This window comes from Brachyistius frenatus, unplaced genomic scaffold (genome assembly GCF_029030835.1).
Source record: "Brachyistius frenatus isolate BFR_SWC_R1_liver_20210118 unplaced genomic scaffold, ASM2903083v1 Contig_6, whole genome shotgun sequence".
Lineage (NCBI taxonomy): Eukaryota > Metazoa > Chordata > Actinopteri > Embiotocidae > Brachyistius > Brachyistius frenatus.
Genome location: NW_027210605.1, coordinates 3,955,556 through 3,976,471, shown reverse-complemented (window position 1 = coordinate 3,976,471; position 20,916 = coordinate 3,955,556). Strand labels below are relative to the sequence as shown.

General features: G+C 42.2%; 2 protein-coding genes across 2 annotated transcripts; one reads left to right on the top strand and one right to left on the bottom strand.

Moving 5' to 3' along the window:
• Positions 1-177: 177 nt before the first annotated feature.
• Positions 178-5,107, top strand: capza1b (capping actin protein of muscle Z-line subunit alpha 1b). The gene is made up of 10 exons (XM_069725395.1): positions 178-280; positions 1,864-1,927; positions 2,064-2,115; positions 2,209-2,272; positions 2,364-2,570; positions 2,660-2,739; positions 3,009-3,087; positions 3,197-3,268; positions 3,409-3,471; positions 3,616-5,107. Exons 1-10 carry the CDS (start codon positions 242-244, stop codon positions 3,754-3,756), a joined length of 861 nt encoding a protein of 286 aa, XP_069581496.1. The 5' UTR covers positions 178-241; the 3' UTR covers positions 3,757-5,107.
• A 132-nt stretch (positions 5,108-5,239) lies between these two features.
• Positions 5,240-20,916, bottom strand: cttnbp2nlb (CTTNBP2 N-terminal like b). Its single transcript, XM_069725383.1, has 5 exons — positions 20,739-20,916; positions 18,217-18,324; positions 10,144-10,395; positions 9,510-9,617; positions 5,240-7,768 (listed from the first exon to the last, which is right to left on the bottom strand). Exons 1-5 carry the CDS (start codon positions 20,802-20,804, stop codon positions 6,461-6,463), a joined length of 1,842 nt encoding a protein of 613 aa, XP_069581484.1. The 5' UTR covers positions 20,805-20,916; the 3' UTR covers positions 5,240-6,460.

Here is a 20,916-nt window from a genome sequence, read left to right as displayed (position 1 = left end):
AACGCCGCTCTTGCATGGTAAACCACAGTCTTCAGACTATTTTACATTGACTTTCTGCGAAGTTACTCATTTGAGCGCTCGTCGAAAGGGGGGAGCCCATTAACATGCACAACACAACGAGACGTAGGGCTTGAGTAACCACGTGGGGTATGTGGGCGGGGTTTCCTCGCGTGTGACTGACAGCCCGCTGCGCCCGCTTCTCGTCAGTCAGCTGGGGTGGGTGGGGTCACAAAGAGCCAAGATGGCTGACTTTGAGGAGCCGCTGTCAGATGAAGAGAAGGTTTGAAGAATATTTTAATCTTTTGTTCAGAGACCAATTTTTTTCTCTCTTATTTGTAAAAAATAATAATAATTAAAAAAAAAAAAGAAAGATGTTACGCGTTGATATGTGTCAGCGGTTAGGATTCGGAAGGAGAATACACATTTAGAGGTGATCAACTTGTGCTCTGGGCTACCGTTAGCCAGCCGGGCTTTTAGTCGGCTAGCGGAGGCATCAAACGCTGACAGGAGAGGTTTGACATCTGGTCTCTGGTGCTGGACACTTTTTTTTGTTTTGTTATTTTATTGAACAATTTACACCCATTTCCAAGAGTCGCATTTTTTTTTCATTTTTTTTCTCCCAGGATAGTCTGAACCGCTTTACAGCGAGGGCTACGTAATGTACCGAGGCTAGCATTAGCAGCTAATGTTACCTTTGCTTTGGATTTCTGGGTCAAACAGATTCAGTTGCAGTTCAGATACTTATGTGAGCCAAACATGGCTTGAAAACGAGGATACGGATGCCTGCGCGGAGCCCGACGACGGCAAAGCGCCTTCCGTCATGCCAAGGGAGGGGGGGGGGGGGCAGGGCAGGTGGACGCAAAGATCAAATGATCAGGAGGAACAGACTTTTACGATTGTCTTACAAGGAAAGGTGACCGCAGATAAGAAATCTGTGAACAGCAACAGGGTGGCTCTCAAGACTGTAAGCGAGAGCAGCGACATGTTCCTGATAACGTCGAGAGAGATTTAAGATGAACGACTATTGACGAGGACAGATACAGGAGATCATTCCTGCCCACCGCAATAAGACTGTACAATAACTCACCTCTGGCAAAATCCATCACACAACAATAACACTGTTGTCTGTGTTTCTTGGTTGTTTGTATATAATATATATATACAGATATAGATATATATACTGCACTGTATATACTGTATGCACTGTGCATTTTATATTTTATATTTTTACTGCCATTTTACTGCTATTTTATTGCTTTCTATTGTTCTATTATTATCTATGCTGCCGTAGTGAAAACATTTCCCCTCGGGGATTAATAAAGTAACTACCTAACCTAACCTAAAAATTGAGGGCAAGATTTCACAGATAACACGACACAGTGCAGACGAGCAGGTCGATGTGAATATTTCTATCTGTATCTGTTAGCCAGTAAAATGGTGCACCGTATGAAATGTTGTGATATTTGTTTTTTTCTTGTAGATATTTCCCTTTAAATGACCAAAGCTATAATTCTATTATTTAATAAAACTTGCTGTTCATTTTTTTTTTTTTTTTTTTTTACTGACTTATAACAGGGTGCTACAGTTGCTGTAGTGTTATTACGAAGTTGGTGTTGTCATTTTGGATTTTTACTCTTAACTTGAGTAGAAACCAAGAACAACGTTTTAGTTTACATCTCTTATGATAAGAAATGTAAACTATAAAGTGACACCGACTTTAATTAAAGAAAAAAGGTCACAACCAAACGACAAGCAAAATGGTAAACTTGTCTTCGTTTTATTATAGATTTGTTTTATAGGTATAGTTTCTCTTTCTGAATTCATATTAAAACAATGACATACTTGATCGATGTGTCTCAACAGGTCCGCATAGCAGCCAACTTTGTAACTCATGCCCCCCCTGGAGAGTTCAATGAGGTCTTCAACGGTAAGCAGCAGATGTGGCAACATGCTTTTGATAACAATTACAAATTGTACAATTTGTTTCTTCTCCGATAATAGTATTTTATGGTTTTGTTTCTGAAGTGAACTACACAAACAGTGGTTTCTTCTTGTCTTGCTAGATGTGCGGCTTCTTCTCGACAATGACAACCTTCTTAGGGAGGGGGCGTCACAGTAAGTATTACGATTCATACGGGGGTGGGGGGGGCATTTTGATGTCATATTATCAATGTCTACTGCACCTCTGTGCCCATTTTATTTGTCCAGCTCCTTCGCCCAGTACAACATGGATCAATTTACTCCTGCCAAACTCGAGGGCTACGATGAGCCGGTATGTTTCCTCCTTAAATCTTTCTTATAAAGTTCAGGAGAGCCCGTGTCTGAGGCAAGCTTCTTCAATCATTCCTGCCGCTTCTTTACAGGTATTGATCACAGAGCACGGTGACTTGGGTCAGGGACGCTTTCTGGACCCGCGCAACCGTTTATCGTTCCGCTTCGACCACCTAAGAAAAGAGGTGAGCGACGTGCAGCCGTATGAGGGCGAGACGGCCCTGAGGAGCTGGAGAGATGCTTGTGATACTGCCCTTAGTGCCTACGTCAAAGAGCACTACCCTACTGGAGTCTGTACGGTGAGACGCACGAACAATTGTGACAAAGTAGGAACATAGGCAATACTGGCTAACATTTTACCCATACTCATAACATCTGTGCGTTGCAGGTATATGGGAAAACGGTTGATGGTCAGCAAACAATCATAGCCTGCATTGAGGGACATCAGTTTCAACCCAAAAACTTCTGGTATAGTGTCCTCTCTGCCAACAGCTGTTTAAAAGCATACCAGAATATATGTACAGTTTGTCTGATATATATATATACACATTAATATAACATAATATATTACAGATTTTTATAAGATACCTTTAGCTTTATCCAAATGTTTATAAATATACAGTCGATACATATTTTAGCAGTGATGAAAGTAAAATAGTATGTCTCATTTCGTTTAATGGCTCCCTGTGCCGCTGTCTGATTGTAACAAAAGGTTTCTCTTGATTTTTCTAAAAAAGGAATGGTCGCTGTAGGTCAGAGTGGAAGCTTACCATTGGTCAATCCACTGCTCAGGTGGTGGGAGTATTGAAAATCCAGGTCAGTGTGCACATCCACATAAATGATAAATAAACCATGGAGCAATATATATATATATATATATTTTTTAAACCCTAGTTTACTAATAACGTTTTTGTCCCGTCTCCAGGTGCATTATTATGAAGATGGGAACGTGCAGCTGGTTAGCCATAAGGAGGTAGAAGAATCAATACCAGTGACTGTAAGTAAAAATATTATACATAAGCACTCGCAGTTTGTCAACAATGGTCGTTGAATAGTATTAGACTGTCAGTTCTGAATCTTTACATCGGGCTTCATCCATCTCTGTTGGTAAGATGACAGCATGTGTATTTTTGACAGAATGAAAGCCAGACAGCTAAGGAGTTTGTTGACATTATTGAAAACGCAGAAAATGACTACCAGGTAAGTTACCCATTACTCACTGCATATCTTATATATTGTCTTAAACAACAGGTGTTACTATTACACACTTCAGCATACATAGACATTTTAAAATAAAGAATGTAAAAATATGATACTTGTTTCCCCTCCACCTCTTGTCGTCAGACTGCAATCAGTGAGAACTACCAGACAATGTCTGACACCACCTTCAAGGCCCTGCGTCGCCAGCTGCCTGTCACACGCACTAAGATCGACTGGAATAAGATCCTAAGTTACAAAATCGGCAAGGAGATGCAGAATGCCTAATGGGGGAGAGGGGGGTGGGGGGGGGGGGGGACTGACCGGGGAAATGCACGCTCCCATGGGCCCACAACACCCACCTATACATGAGCAAGGACTAACCAAAGCAAAACTATATCAACACGGGGCAAGGAATTAAAAAAAAAAAAAAAAAATGTGTAACTGAAGATTTACAGACCGTTAGGCACAGATCTGCTGTAAGGAAGGTGCAGTTATGGAAATAATCATGGTCTGGAGGAAGTGGTTACTTTTGGATGTGTGTTGTTAAAGAGTTGTGTTGGGACAGTGTGCAGGGCTGTGCTCAGGACTGCTACAGCAGAGAAGTCAATTTCCTTCAGCACATCTAAGGGTCTCCCGAGATTCCGATGCGAGACGTTACAACATTTTCACAGAGTGAAACTGATGAACAACTTTAATCAAATGTCTCCGTTCTCAGCACACGGGCAAAGAACCAGAACGCACAAGGCAGCTGATGAGACCAACCAAGCACACCATCAAATATCAGGGTTTGATTTTGGAATAATATGACGGGGGTTTTTTTTTTGGAAAGTTTTTATCATTGTGGTTGCCAGGTGTGGTGGAAATGAAATCGGTAAGATTTTAACCGATAACGACCTTAAAGTTTTGCTGAACTGACCTGGAACGTAGTCACGCGTTGCTAACAAAAACCTGTTAACATTTAGGAGTAGCACAATCCTCAGCATAGCTCTGTTCCTGCACCTGTATGTTTGTCAGTATCTGTTTGGACTGAGGGAATGTTTACTTGTTTTCCGTTGTGCTCCACTGATGTACGGTCTCTCCACCCATGCAAGCTACGATGACCGAAACAAGATAAAGCGACTTCTCCGCTGCTGCATCTAAAATGCATTCTCTGTTCTCTTACTTTGGCAACACCTCCATTGCTGTACAGCTTTTCCTTTGTAAAAAGGAAAACATACTCGTATTCACCAAGATTTTTTTTTTTTTTTTTGCCAAAATCTCTTTCCTATGGTAAAGAACTCCATCCTCCCGCCCATGTATGCAAATTTCTATTTTAATATGCCGGTTTTTGTTGGAGTCTTAGAACATTGCACTCTTGTATAACTGTAACAAACCGTATTGGTCAATGCCAAGTGAACGCAAAGCAGTTGCCATGTATGGCAAGATCATATACTGTAAATGTTACGCGACTTCTGCAAGGCCACATTATGCTCTACGTGTTACATGACTTCTGAGTAGACTGACCCTGGATCAGTTACTTGTTAGCTATACTATGTGCTGTGTTCAACCCTCGCGATATACTACAACTGTGTGCCGATCAGTTATAAAGCTCAAGAGTGTACTGCCCCATACTGTTCAAATAAATGGATTAAACATCTTGGCCAGATTTTTTTTTTTAATTTTCCTTTCCGGCTGTAGCATACAAAGATTTGCATAGTGTACCAATCAAGATCCTTTTAAGATTGCCAACTGAAATTACTTTAATAGAACGACTCGCTGTCAGACGCACTTGGCTTCATGGCATGGACAGTTTATTTAAAAATCCCTAAATGCCACAAGTGTTCGTGATATGCTTATTTCCTAGAGACAGTTGAGGGATAATGCCCCACACAGACAACAGTATAAACCTAAAGATTTAAATTGATTGGCTAAAATGACAACTTCATTCAATGAATTATTGGTTTTAAAGCCAAACGACATGAGACATAAGAAAAATGGTAAACCTAAAACAATAATCTGATGTGTAGCACTGTTAGGACAAGACACAATACTATGTAAATAATTTGACAGAATAATTACAGTAGCAAGATTCAAACCTTCAACGTCCATTACGTTCACTGATGGATATCATGACGCGTTGTCCTCTTCGGTTTGGGTGAAGCAGAAATCAAACCCTCCCTGAATAAAAAATAATAATCTAAATATAGAGTTATGCAGTGCAAAGTGTGCTTTCCCTTTTCAAGACGAGACTCAGTGTTTTCATGACACATGATTGTAAAAAAAAACAAAAAAACAGTACATGCATGTGATGTTCATTCATAGAGAATAAACTGAACTCTTTAAAATATTTACAGTACAATAATGTTTTCGTGGAGCATCTCAATAGAAACTGCATAAGAATTTACTCGGAAATCACTTAAAAACTACGAACTAAATTGTGAAATAGTGATAGCTACACTCTTGCTATGCTGCACATTTATATATTTTAGTCCTTCTACTTGCTATACAGTTTTGTTTCATTGTTTTGATTGTAAAATAACTGTCAGTTTGAGAATTAAGGGTGTTGTATTAAATCCTGTTGACATGTCTGTCTTCATAATCAACATGTCTTTCCATTGGTCACTTTTTCGACACCCTTTGTATAGGGTCATTGTGGAGAATAACAGATAAATATTTATATTCTAAAAGTTTAAATTCACTATAATTCTACACAAAGAAATAATGACAGTGCAGTTAAAATAGGAAAGACTGTATCCAATAGAAGAATCAATAATATACTATATTTGATTTCAAATATATTTTTTTTCCAATTGTTTGTCATGTTGTGGTACAGAGATGCAGGGGTGCCACAAACTCTGCATTTGTTTGAAACAGTACAGCTCTGAAGTGTGTAGGCTACTGAATTTTGAGTGCTTTATGATGCTGGGTCACAAGGGTTAGCGAAGATGTAAAAGTGACTGCTGATTTAGCCCCGACTTGTTTTCAGCAGTTAGTTTGTATGATGTAGCTGTTAGCTGCCAGAAGATAAAACCAGGTCAGACTCCTTGGCTCCCTCCTGCCCGCTGCTGCCGTGTCCACAGTTCCCCGTCAGCTCTGGGAAGAGGCTCGTCCGAGAAGAGTGACTTGGGGAGCCTGGAGTTGGACTCATGCCTGGCTTCTTTGGAGGGATTGGAGGTGGATGGGTCTTCTCTGAGCGAGGAGTGAGGGGGGAGCGGATGCCCGGAGACAGAGGACCTGAAGAGGGCGACCTCCCCCCTGGAGGAGATCCCGCGAGGTTGCGGTAGTCTGTGCCAAATGGCGAGCTGCTGATTGGTGCCAGCTTGACTCCAGCCTGCTGGCTGGTGAAGCGGGACAGCACCTGAGTGACAGTGTTGCGGGCCAGCTGCTTAGCTGTGTTGTGCTCTGGTGGGGGAGGCATGGAGGTGGTGGTGGGGGAGAGGTCCCTGGGGGAAAGAGGGCCACCATGCTGCTGCTGCTGCTGCTGCTGCTCCAGCTCAGCCTGACTCTGGAACTTGTGCCTGGCGGCCTGGAATCGCTGGTTGACTCCAACCTGGTAGGAGGACTGATGGAAACCTGGGCTCCCCAGACGCTTAGCCAGAACAGGGGAGGAAATAGGGGATGAGGAGAGCGAGGAGGAGGCTGTGCTGGAGGGAGAGTGAGGATGAGGGTGAGGAAGAGGGTGCAGAGGGGAATGCAAAAGGGCTCCTCCCCCATTTTCTACTCCTCCTCCATTGTCTGCTCCTCTCCCCTCCAGCTGGGTCGGTTCCGTCTCTTTATGAGTGTGATGGCCGTTCACCTTGGGCAGTGAGGTGGATTTAGGAGTGGCATCAGGCTCAGTCTGGACAGAGGTGGACACCACCATCATTTTGGACGGTGACTCTTCCCCCTCCACCGCAGCCTCCTTCCCCTCCTCTTCACATCCTTCAGGTTCAGCCAACCTCTCCTTCAGTTCCCCGACCTGTCTCTCAAGCTCCCGACTCCTTTCCTCCTCTTTGCTGAGCCTGGCTTTCATCTGCTCTCGTTCTGTGTCAAACTCAGCCAGCTGCCTCTCAGACCTGGCCTCCAGCTGGGCTGCCCGGCTCGTCTCGTTTTCAAGAACCGCCCGGAGCTTTTCCAGGGCGCTGGTCTCTTCCTGCAGCAAAGAGTGAAGTTGGGAGACCTTCTGAGCCTCCTCCTGAGCCTGGCTGCTGGCCTTCTGCAGCTCCAGAGTCAGAGTTGAGGAGAGCTGCTGCTGCTGGGACAGCGACTCCTCCGCCTTGCTCACCACTTGTTCTTGTTCCGTCTCTAACCTCTGCACTGTTGCACGCTCCACCTCCAACTGCACAGAGTGAGAGGAATACAAATCAAGGCAGCTTTTCCATATTTAACCACAAGGAGGCAAAATAACACTAGTGTTGCATTAGTTCCAACAGAGACACGTTCTACTCGTATAAAGCACAATAGTTTCCTGAAAAGGAGTTTGTTGACGTATCCCATTGCAACTGCTTACTATCACTAAGTTTTCAGTGTCTTATTTTCTTCTCCTTATTTTCTTCAGATAATAATAATTTAGATTTGCTGTACAGATAAAAAAAAAAAAAAAAAAAAGGTATCTTCTACATGTTTATATTGTTTGTGCATAACATTCATGATATTGGCTCAAGCGACATTGTAATTTAATTCAAATAGCTCATCTAAAATTCATTGAGAGACATAAAATGGTCATTTGATTTATTAGACACAATATTTAGATGAGGATGAAAATGATTGACATCATTTGTAGGTAGCCTATTTCTGTTTTTATCCCGAGTTTCAACACACAGTTCTGTTTGATAAACAACACTTAAATCAGGAGTTCAGAGTCAGCGGAGACAGAGTGACTTGTTCATGTTTTGCCTCTGCTTGCGTGGCATGTTTATGGAAAGTTCAGTTTTGCCATGAGGTCATCAGCGGGTGACTGGGCAGCTTAAAAGCTTTGATGAGAATGAGAAGGAAACGAGAGGTGATGAAATACAATCGTGTGTGTGTGTGTGTGTGTGTGTGTGTGTGTGTGTGTGTGTGTGTGTGTGTGTGTGTGTGTGTGTGTGTGTGTGTGTGTGTGTGTGTGTGTGTGTGTGTGTGTGTGTGTGTGTGTGTGTGTGTGTGTATTGTCAGTGTACGAAAAACAGCAAAGGCAGGAAGGCCTGAGGAAGACTGCGAGACACTCAGGAACCCTTCCTTACATAAGGCACTTGTGTGAAGTTTATGGAGTAGCTGGCTGTGTGCTCACAGTGTGTGTGCGCCAGCTGACCTTGCATTAGACATGGACATCCATTATCTCAGGTTTCCTGAGGCCATAAAGCCCCATGGCTGCTGGACAGCCAAACAATGGCCTCTTCCTCATCTGTTTCCCATGGAACAGTCCTGTGCTGGTGCTTATGAGTGCCCGTGTGTGTCTGTTCTTTAACACGCCAAGCCCTCTCCACCCTACTGTGTTACACAGTGGAGCTGCACTGATGCGTCCCTGCTCAGTCACTGGGTTTTAAATCACAGCTACAACAATGAAGAAGGACACTTTGCAGACAAGCGATGGAGAAGGAAAGGGAAGTATATCCAGCAGATGTGCTCATTTATCAGCAAGTGAAGATCTTCTTTTTTTTTTAGACTCTAAGTTCCAGTGAGAGTGCCTTCTCTTTTTAGGCTCCAAACTGAGGAGCTCAGTGTCTGTGGATTTTAGAATAAAAAAACGTTCTCTGTATTTTAAAGGCAAACTAAAGACTTTTTTCTTTTAGACTGGCTTTTATATTGGAGTAATGTTTACAGCCTTAGTTGTATTCATTATTTTTTTATTCCTGGTGTTTATTCTGTTCAAGACTATTATTTATTGATTCTGTACACTTAACTGTTTTAGCGTGATTTTTAGTACTGCTTTTTTTTCAAATGTTTTTTTTTTTTTTTTCGTTTGAATTTTTCTACGTGAAGCACTCTAGGCTGCATGCATGTATGAAATGTGCTAAATAAATAAATCCGAGTTTCGTTAAGTTGACCATTTTTACCAAAGATAAACATACAAATACGCAGACACACTATATCACTCAAACCTGTTGCAGCAGTTTATCTCTTTCTGTCTGCAGCATGAAGTTGAAATCTGCACGCTGCGCAGAGTCCTGGGCATGTTGTTGTTTCTCCTTCTCCAGATCAGATATCATCTATCAAACATACAAGTGATTAAAATTAGATAAGGTCACATGCAGGCAGGTTTCTTGTTTCAGGATTCAGTGCATGAATTGGACATCATCCTTGAACTAATTTTCTTGGCTGTTTGAAAATTGTCCCTTGACTCATCAGCTTCCACAGAACCTCCTCCACATTACAAAGTTTTGTCCATTTAATCAACTTCCTAAACCTGACTCATGCACGGGTGGAGTTTGTATGCCTCTCAGTCTCTCCTAGACCTTCAGCTCTTCTGTGATGCTGTGATAAAGCTCCGTATCAACCCTCTGAGCCGTGGCTGCAGCTGCAGCTGCTGCTGCCTGTTTGCCTCACTCAGCCAACTCAGTAGCTGAAACATGGAGACAAATAGATACACGCGCATTTCACACACACAACAACCCTATTGTACAAATGTGAGCCTCTGTGTGATAATGGCTGGGTGCTTGCTTGGTTGCAGCACGGCTACTACACGCAAATCTGATATGAAGACGGGTGGGATGCCTGAGTGAGCATGCCCCTTACCCTCCTGTGTCTGTTCTCAGCAGCCGCCAACTGTCCCATCATCCTCTCCTGCATCCTCTTGCAGTGAGCCATGACCAGTTTAAGCACAGCCAGCGGATTTGGGCCCACAGCCCGGCCCTGCAGATGCGTGTGAGGTTGGGCGAGTGTGCTCTGGCGCTCCAGGGATTCGTTGTCCCGCTGCAGGGCCAGGAATGGATCGCTGAGGTCGTACTGTCCGTAGCGCTCCTGGACGAAAGCATCTCTGTGCTGAGCCTAATAGGTACACACAAACATACAACAAGCACATGTAATTAGGCATTAGATTCGATTACTAATAGGCTCAGCATTAACTTGAAAAGCAACCCCTCTTTTCAATAGAGACTGAAAATCAGCTTTACCATTGGACACCAGAGGATGAAGCATATGGAAACACACACATATACATAGATACATTTGGAGCACAGCGGGCAACCAGTTGACAATGATGATATCAAGTATTAGATCAATGTGTATGCATGCGCTAAAGGAGAAACACGTCATTATACGTCCATGTGCATGTTGAGTCCACACAGGGCAGAAACCAATGTTTTTATGCAGGTCAATATTTGAGTTTGATAAAGTGAGGTATCTTTTCCACACTGAGGCACAGGACAAAAATGTGTCAAGAACATAACAACAAGGCCCCACTGGCTGTGCCAAAAAAAACATTAAGTACCAAAAACTATCCAAGGATACACACACCTTCATGTTTTATTATGGTAATAACTTTAGGGATACATGTAATCATTAAACATAGACCTGAAAGTGTGTGTCCATGTGTGTGCAGGTAACCTGTGCTGAGTGATGTTATTGTTAGTGTGAGCACAAGCAGATGGTCTTTCCCGTCAACCCAAACACAAAGAGGTGAGGCTCGGCTGTCCAACCCCCACCAGGGGCAGATGTGAACTCCTCCCCAGGGATGCAGGGGTGAAGGACTGGGTCATGAAATTAGACACACAGAGTTGTTTCAAATGAAGTGGTTAGATCATACCAAAACTAATAAAAAAGAACTATTGAATAAAAGCGAAAGCACTCTTGTTTTAGGGCAAAAATTAGATCACGAGGAACAAAATACTGCTGTCATTTCACCCAATTTTACTTTATCCCACAGTATTCAAGCTGGAATGACAAGCAATGAAGTGAAACATGATAGAGCCGTGTTGACATCAATCTTGGTCATCCCGATGTATCATTAGGAGGTCTCATTAGCTACATAACAGTTTGTAGGTTTGAGTTCTCGAGACATGCAGGGTCAGCTGGGTGTCCTAGTGATGTAAGCACATGCCACAGAGTTCACTCCACCCGCCTTCACGACACCCGTCTCCGTCTCCGTCTCCCCATGCAGTCCTCATCAGACACCCCAGTCAAACGACCCCCGTCGTCCCCCTGCCCAAACATGCGTGGCACTGCATTCCTCTGTTGGTTCATCATTTCTTAGTAAATGCCTCTCTCTGCTTCTGCCTGCCCATCAGACTCTCTTTCTCACAAGCTCTCAGACTGTGGCAGCACAAATACACCCACCAGCACACACACACACACACCCTGAGGGTTTCAGTAAGGCAGCTGTATTTGAGGCTCTTTCTCCAGCTGAACAAAGAATGTGACCCTTGGTGAAGAGATTACAGATCTTGCACAAAGACACTGTCTCAATGCCTCCAGTCTCATGCATTGTCTCCAAATCTGACCTAGTAGGCTTCTATGAGTGAGAGTGTGGATACGAGTGTATGAATGCAGTTTGTATATTTACCTGTAGTTGTGTGCATGTGTTTTTGTGCTGGCCTGTAGAGGAAAGCTATAAAACTTGACTGAAGACAAAACTGCAGCTTCCCGAGTTAAATAACTGTTTAAACAGACCCTTAAGGGCCAGGCGCTCTCTCTCTCTATGTGTGTGTGTGTGTGTGTGTGTGTGTGTGTGTGTGTGTGTGTGTGTGTGTGTGTGTGTGTGTGTGTGTGTGTGTGCGTGTGCGTGTGCGTGTGTGTAGGAGCTGTAGCCTATAGGGTCTGGTCTCTCATGGTTTTTTTGTTGGGTTAGTTCTGATCATAATGACAGAGTGTGCCTTCCTCTATGAGAGGGCACAACAAGCAAACCCTCGCTGCTGCAAAGCTCTCATTTCTGTTCAACTACTGATGACAAATGTCCCTACAGCAAGGCGTGGGAAAGACGATATTATATATGAATAATTTTAGTCCACTGTTTCATAATCAATAATGGTATATTTTTTTTTTTAGTTCTGTTATGTAAATGTAAAATTCCTCTACAATTTCATGCATCGTTGTTGCTATTGAAACGGGTGTGCCACAGCTCGTTTGATCATTGGCCTCTTCAGCAGTCTTCATCCTCTCATGCATTCCTTCTTCTGCAACAAGATGTGAAGGAAAACCCGATGCTTTTCACCTGGAAAAAGCCTCGAGCCTCAGGGCACAATCATGCCCTTCTGTGAGCTGAAAACAGCCAGGGAGTCCTGTTTCCTTAGTAAGCCTCTATAATGACTGTCACACAATGAACTCAGCAGCTACCAGGGACAAAAAAATACCACTCTGAATGGTACTGGGTGCATATCTACCTTTACAAATATACAGTTATCTCCTCAATCTGACTCAACTAACACTGTGGGTGGAAGAAAAGCCATGCGCATATCTTACTGCCTGTGTGATTTATCTCACCATGTCTTTCTCTCAGGCAGCAGTTATGAAAATGTCAAAAATGATTCATTAAAGATAATAACACATCACACCTGCCAAGAGTATGCATACCTTAATCTTACTTTGAGTGAAAAGTAGAAACATAGTTTTGAGTGAAAATCTGGTGCTTGGGGCCATTGACTTGCTGAATAACCATGAACGACAACATAATTGTTCGATGCACAACACTTTGAAGGGATTAGGAAATGAAATAGTCTTGGGAGAAACCAAATTGCAAATAATGAAATTAGATTGTAGGCAGAGGAACTGTACAATAAGCTCTGAGACAAAACCCCTGACATATCGACTTTTGAAATGTTTTTGTTTGAAAAGAACATTTACACATCAAGTAGACTCATTGGAAGTTACATGGCACAACATCCAAGTTCAATATTCATTCTTCCACGGAAATATATTTGATTAAGTATTCAAACTCTTTCACTTTTTACACACTTCTTTGTGCTGTCAATTTAATTCTCGAAAGATAAACTAAAAAAATGTTTGCAAATTAAATACAAAAATATATTTTTTGCATATCAATTACAAATTACAAACTAAAATATCATCTTTAGAAATTTCGGAATCCACTTTAACCCAAAATTAAGAAAATAGTCAGCTTTTCTTCACAAATACGCAGCTTATCAGCTAACTTTTCACTGTGGTGTTGAGCAGTTAACATACAGTGGAGTCATCAGAGCCGGTGTGATGAGAGCGAAGAAACTGAACAACATATTAAATTTGTAGGCCGGCCAACGAAAGGAGACTAAAAGGCAGCTCCCTGATGCTGAAGTGTTGGAAGATAAGTGGATTTGTCACGATACGCGTGATAATTCCGTGTGGATTCGTCACGATACCGGACCCCTTTTACATAAAAAAACCCAAAAACATTCAGTTGTAGATCAAGTTTCGACATCTCTTTTGATAAACACATTGACACTGATGACCTGACATTCCTGGGATTACAACATTTGTCATGCGAGTCCTGCCCTGACCGGGTGTACTCTTACACTGACAATGCTGTAGCATTACCTGTCTTGGGCTATATTCTAAAGCTATAGTGTGCTCTGAGGTTAATCTGTCCTGCCAATGAATCCATATTAGCCGAAAGTTCAGACAAAGCAAACCATGTCAGTCTTAAAAGATAATGTAGTTGCTCATGCAGATGGAGTGGAGAACACAGCAGTGTGAGAGAGACAGTGAACCTCAACATTTTGGTACAGAACACGTGGGTACATTTTTGTACAGAATTTGTTTTTTACAGATGCAACATATGACAATTCAGCTTAAAATGATGGCACATTTACTTCAGGTTAAGGTTTCACTGACTGGTTTGTTCAGATAATGCAGAGGAATAAGTCCACTAGATGCTGCAGAAACAAGCATGCAATACCTTGCAGCAGTGTGACTCCTTCAAACACTATACTGGCAATGTCTAAGAACCAGGCAAAGGTCAGGTACTGCAGGGTTTTTCTTAACACTGACTGCTGACTATGCTGTTTAACATGTACATGAAGGTCCCTTGAATCTTATGAGTCATTTGAGGGTACCAGTAATGGTACAAAAATGGACGTTTGGACGGAGATGAGTTTGTAGGTGTATGCTTTGTTAAGTGTAAGCTGAGGTGTGTGCTTAAGGGCCGAGCTGTATCTTCCACACCTCCCACAAACACATTAACCACAGATGGCACCGAGATAACTGAGGACACCAAAGAAAACTGTTAAATTAATGTTTAACTACCGCCAATGTTATCATCAGCGGTTAGTGATGAAACATGAGAGCAGGTGTTCTTAGCCTTTAGTCAGGCACTGCTTTTCAAAATGCTCATCATATCACATGGTGGAACAAGGAAGTGGTCTGAACCAAGTCAAACATTTAACTGACAGGGCAATTAATGGAGAGTGACATGAGGACAAACCTCAATGTGAAAGCGACTTGTTTATGTTTTCAAACTGGCTGTTGTCCTGATTTGGCCTGACCTCCTATATCACTATAGGATTATAGTTATATATATATATATTATTATATACTATATTTGATGTATGTGCAGCAGACTAATATTCTAATGCTCAGTGCAAGTAGCAGTGAAGGATTGTGTCATATGAACCTTGTTTTTCATGTTGTGTGTCAGCAGAAGAGAGGCTGCCATAAAAAGGAATCCTAAGGACAATATTACTTGGTCTATGTTGCTCATATTAGCTGTGAATTGTGTGTGTGATGTGTTGTGTGTGTGTGTGTGTGTGGGGGGGGGGGGGGGTTGAGCACCTATTTGAACAATAAAGGTCAGAAGGTAACATTAGGCACTTTGATGTCATCTGAACATTTTCAGGTCAGGGAGCTGCACTCTCGCCTCGGGCCTCTGGCTGTTGATACAGCACTTCACTGACATCACATACCGACATGCATTAACATGTTATATAAGGCAACCTTCCTTGCATTTAAGGGAACCTTCTGTGTAGTCATTGCTTTTGTTTATTTAATTTTTTTTTTTTTTTATCATTTCCTCCCTCCAAATCTTGACAACATGTCCAAATTGGGCAGTGACTCTTGAGTAGTGAAAGAATACACACTCTTATCTGAACAACACACTCATGCCAGGCCCTATTGTTTGCGGAGTCAGGAAAACGCGTCAGGCCGCAAAAATAGACAAAGCACTTTAGGATTACAAGATGTGACATCAGATGGACAACACTGCTGAGAACGAACGGATGAACATTTTAACCACACGAACCTTATCGCCATGGTAAACAAAAACATTTCATTCCATTGACAAAGAGCAATTCTGGAGTCTATTGACAAAAAAAAAAAAAAAATTGTTGAAAGTAGTCCCTAGGCATAGATCTAAGGCATATTTTGATGTCACAGAGTTTTGTTTTAATGTTCAATTGGAAGTTTTTTTTCCCCATTGTGTTCACATTTTTAGTGTCTCAAAATTAATGGAAATAAAAATCAAGAGGGACAGACTTCCGGGTCTCTCACTGAGTATTTAAGGAGCAGGTATCTCTCTGTCACATACATCTATTTCTATGTCTTTAACGGAAATGCCTTTGAGCTACAGAGTACTTGTTCTAAGCTGGATTTGCACCATTTATTGTCCACGGAGAGAAGATAATAGTAGCATTAGATCCCTATTGATATAAACAATCGACAGCTCAAAAGATGCGCCACCCCTCTTGGAATGCAGGACCTGTTTCTAGTGTCATGTTCTCAGGAATGTTCCTGCTTGTAAAACTGCTTATCTGTCTTCTTAGTAATGAGAACTAGAGACAGCACAATCAAGAATCTGTAGAGACAAGCCCCATAGGTGACGCCATCCCATTCTGTAAGCAAGCAAACACTGATGTAGCGCCAGGTTTTCAAGGGTTTCTGGGGAAGGTGGGGCTAAAAAGCGACTCAACACGGTTGTCCCGGGCAATGTAAAGGCATCCCAACTACTTGTTGTTGAGAGGACAAAATATTTCAAAGTAGGTAGAGACTGGGGAAGATTTGAGAGCCTCTTTTTCAATCATCCTCACATAAAAGTAAACATTACTGGCACACACTAAAGTTAATGCGGTATGCAAGCTGACAACACTGAAAAGAAAGCTGTGGCTCAAGAAGTAAATTGTTATAGGAGCTGCTTGTTGCGCATTAAAAATCTGTGAAAAAACACAGACAGAAGGAAGGTGAAAAACAACCAAGACAGAGAAAAACGAACAATATCAACAGACTTCCTGGGTGCCAAATTGATCCACAAAGACAGAGCTCAATATTGGATACATTAGCTTGCTATTGAACTCTGACACTCCCTTCTACACACAATCTGCCTTGATGTTGAGCAGGCAGTAATTTACAGTACAGGTCCCCAGTGGGAACAAGGGAAGTCAGTCATTTGAGCCTACAACGCTCTACACCCTCTCCACAATAAACACTGCAGCCTCTGAGTGGCCCAACAGAGACCACCAAAATGTCAGTGGGCAGATAGGACATGGGCCATGGTTAAACATGAAAGACCCCCCGTAATGTCACTGAGGAAAGAAGAGAGAAGAAAAAAAAAAGCAGTAATTGCTCAAGATATGGAAAGAGGAATACAGACATCGAGGCGACCATGAATTTGTCCTGAGGGGATGATTATGTGTGCATTGAGTTTCGGGTCAAACGCTGCATGCTTCAGATCTGCTTCAGATAGCTGCCACTCAAGCTGCATCTGAACCGGAGTGGTTACAGTGGCTTTCCGTCAGGCCCTGGCACTGAAATTCTCTCATGACGACAGCCTCGCTTGCTTTAGATAAACTTCATTATCAAGGCTTATTTATTAGAACAGGACGGCCACGGTTGCTACTTGTCCTTATTACAGACTCAATCAGTATTTCAGATAATGAGTCAAGCATTGAACAAGTGCTGCGCTCATGAGTCTGAAAGCAGCCTAAATCAGACTTGACTCAAACACTGATATGCATTGTTTCTGAAGGAAAGCTATGCTTTTTCACTTGAATATGAGAGAATGAGCTGAACAAAAGACAGGATTTAAGGAAAAAGTATGTAAGAAACACTCCTCTAACTATAGACATGCGATGTGATCAGGCTGTTAATGTCTGAATTGCTGTTCACAATGCGCGCTTTGGTGAGTCACGTTAAATTAACAAGCTCAAAGCGTTTAGAGGTTTTGTGCGGCACCTGCGCCCACATAGTAAGTGTAGTGTGCATTTAAAAGCATTTTGAGTGAACGTCATGGTCTGTGCTTTGTGTTCCTAACACAGATGAATACAGCTGATATGCCAGCAACTTGTGCCAGGGTTTAAGGTATGTACCCAAGGCAACATACCACACAGGCCCCAAAGTCCTCCTCTTTCACTGAGACCGAATTTGATTTTTGTGTGGCAAATCAATGGGAATGTACCGAATTAAAGCTAAGGTGAGTAAAAATGAACTCCATGTGACCACAATCAAGACACAACACAATCATATACAGATCTGAATATTATCAGAATTGAACAAAATGAGAAAAACAAATGGCAGCTGTGGCCAGAGACTGCTCTGAGCACCAATAATACTCGTGCCTGGTGGAATAAAAGGCCAGAGAACCCAGAATGGCTCCTATGCCATTGTCTTCACTAGCTCTGCTTCCTCAGTTTCCTGTTTACACATCCCCTCCCTGTTAGCTCACATTCTTTTTGGGAGTGTAATGCTGAAACAGGTTGATTTAACTGTCAAAGGCTGTATTGACAAAATGTGTTCTTTATTTAATGGGCTGCTGGGATGGCAATAATGTAATTTCTTAAAGTATGTTATATTATGATTTCCTATATAAACTCCTAAACATATGTAATATGTATAATAGGCATGATTGTGAGTCCATGTGTTGATTTGTTGTATTAGATGCAGTGGCCAACTCACCCTGAGGGCGTGTATGACTACATCCTGGGCCTCCAGCTCTCCCTCCAAGATACTGAGGAGAGTTAGCAGCTCCGCTCTGCTTAGAGCCTCCACATTCATCTCCTCCTCCTAAAGAAAAAAAAAAAGAAAAAAAAAGGGGAAAATATAATGTTATTGATTCAGATAAATATGATACCCTGTGAGACTTTTGAATTTTTCCAAACATTAAAGAAGCAAATAACCATAAAATGAAATCAGAGCAATCGACAGAATCATGTAAAAGGAATCCTTGTGAGTATTATAAATGGATTTATATGTAGAGCAGCACATAGTGGTGGCTTCTCTATCTGCATTTTTTTTCAATGAGTGGCTCAGAACTCATGTGTAAAGGGACTTGGGGTCCCATCTGTGGCCTCACTGGGTTGTGCTCTGGGTTATAAACAGGAAGTCATTAGCATCTCTGCACATTAAGTTGCTGAGGGACTGAAGACAGTTGTCTGCTCTAATCAGTCCCCAACTGTCCACTGAAAAGGTTCAGTGTGCTTCAACCCCAAAGACTGTAAGGCAAATGTGATTGTTTGAAACATCTTATTTTTAAGACTTCAGTCCACTGTGTCCTGTGATTCATCAGCTAGATCCAGTCTAGTCATATGGACCCAGACGTGACACACCTCACACAGCTGACATCACCCTTAAACTGCAGAGAAAGACAAAACACTAATTTCAAAGCTGACCTCTTCCTTTCAATTAGGGATGAAGTCACTCTTGGATTGGTTCCTGGGAATGTCACCGGTATACTCAGAGTGTTAATTACGTGTTTGACAAGATATGTGCGAGCTGCTAAGTCAGATAAGTGAAGCTCAATTGTAATCCGCCTGTTGTTCACACCCCTTAGTGATTTAGTTAAGTGATGGCCTGCCGGGATAAGGTTTGTGCATCTCTGCACAGATTTTACAAGGCTCTGGAACCCTACTATTGGGTCAAACGCCATTCTTACAAAGATGGTGGAGTATCCATGATGGTGACGGTAATCACTGTCTGTCATGTGGGTCCCAAATCTAAAGGCGTTCAGTGGATTCAGAATCACAGCATATGATTCTTATCGTTTTCAGTGACACTTTATGCCCTGAATGGAAGCATCTACACATATTTATTTAGGTTTTGCCATTCATTTCTCACGTGTCTATATTAAAAGAGAAAGCCCTTATCTTCATTTGAAACAAACCTCTCTCCTCTCCGCTGCCACGAAATTTGACATGCTGTTTACTTTCTTAGAGCAGCGTCCCAGAACATTCTCTGTCTCTCCAAAATTCCTGTGAGCTTTCTGTGGTTCACCACACCTTCGCAGCAAAGCAGCACAGTGTGAATCAGGAGTTATTTACTGGCTACTAACTTGTCATGCATTGTGAGAGTGGTTTCCAGTCTGGCCTTACCACACATGCACATATACTTTGACATTAGTTTAGTTTATTAGTGCACATTTGAGCTGTTGGCTGTCAATGTAGGCCAAACTCAGTATATGTCACCCGATCAGCTTCCATGGAAAATCATTCCAACATTCCAGGGATACCCACACCATGGGAATCATCATTCAAAAGTAAATCACTAAAACCCACTCTGTAGCCCATATGGTTTCTTTCAAGTGGTAGTGTTGCAGTTTGGCTTTGAGTACGGACTGATGAACCAACCAATAGCTGATGAAAATATCTTCATAGTTTTGCTATGAGATGTTACATTCATTGTAATCAACAAATCATGATTAAGTCAGACTTGCAAGTCAATATACAGCAAAAAGGAGATCATGTGAAATCACTGGTCTTTCGGAAATGCCAAAGCGAGCCTGTATCTCCCCCTGTGTTTTGTGTATTCATACGTTCAGTTAAATGTTTTATGCTCAATTTGTACTTTACATCAATTCCTCTAACAAAGCTTGGGTTAAATTTGACTCCCTCTGGCTGAGAATCTGGGAAGGATCTATGCTGATATGGTCACTGTGTGCAGGAGAGGCTGTTCAGTGTGTTTCAAAGCAATAAATGATAGCTGTGGTTGCTGAGGAACAGCAGAGGAGCACCTGCCATCCTGGGCCTTTGTCTGACACCAGGGACTGTCATTACATTCCGTGTTGGCAACATCAAGTGCCACAGACCTCACACAAAACATCAAATTAGCTATTATCTACGTAGATTGCCTGGGGTGATGATGGCAAAATCTATACTGCACTCAATGTGAAGCACTCTCAGCCTTAGCATGAAAATGAACTCAACACAAAACCCATGAATCCCAGCCCTGAATCCTTACTATTACAATGTATTTCAAATTGTTTATTCAATAACTATTTAGCATAAATTCCTACCTAGTTTAAAGTTTCACATGACCAGAAATGGCAAAGCAACACACCATACAAGCATATCAGACTGGGTCAGAGACCTGCCCATGGACTTTTGCATTATGCTTTCTTACTTATGAAAAGCCCGATTTAAATTGGAGAAAGACTCTCTGGAAGCCAGTAGCATATATTTCTACAACCTCCCATGTAGACATACCTTCATACGCTCTGTTCTGGCCGCATTAATTGTTCTCCGAATCCAAAAATGAGTCCACAACAGCATGAATCAAAGCACCCCACTGTCACAGACGCTCCTGCTCTGAGGCCAGCGTGAACAACAAACGTTCAATGACAAGACCTCCGGCCAATCAGACAGACGTAGTGCAAGAATCTGG

Coding starts and splice junctions, on each gene's coding strand:
- capza1b (XM_069725395.1), top strand. CDS start 242: ATGGCTGACTTTGAGGAGCCGCTGTCAGATGAAGAGAAG. Junction 281..1,863: donor CGCTGTCAGATGAAGAGAAG/GTTTGAAGAATA, acceptor GTGTCTCAACAG/GTCCGCATAGCAGCCAACTT. Junction 3,472..3,615: donor ACGCAGAAAATGACTACCAG/GTAAGTTACCCA, acceptor TCTTGTCGTCAG/ACTGCAATCAGTGAGAACTA.
- cttnbp2nlb (XM_069725383.1), bottom strand. CDS start 20,804: ATGCTGTTGTGGACTCATTTTTGGATTCGGAGAACAATTAATGCGGCC. Junction 18,325..20,738: donor CCAGAACAGAGCGTATGAAG/GTATGTCTACAT, acceptor TTTTTTCTTTAG/GAGGAGGAGATGAATGTGGA. Junction 9,618..10,143: donor CTGAGAACAGACACAGGAGG/GTAAGGGGCATG, acceptor TATGTTTGATAG/ATGATATCTGATCTGGAGAA.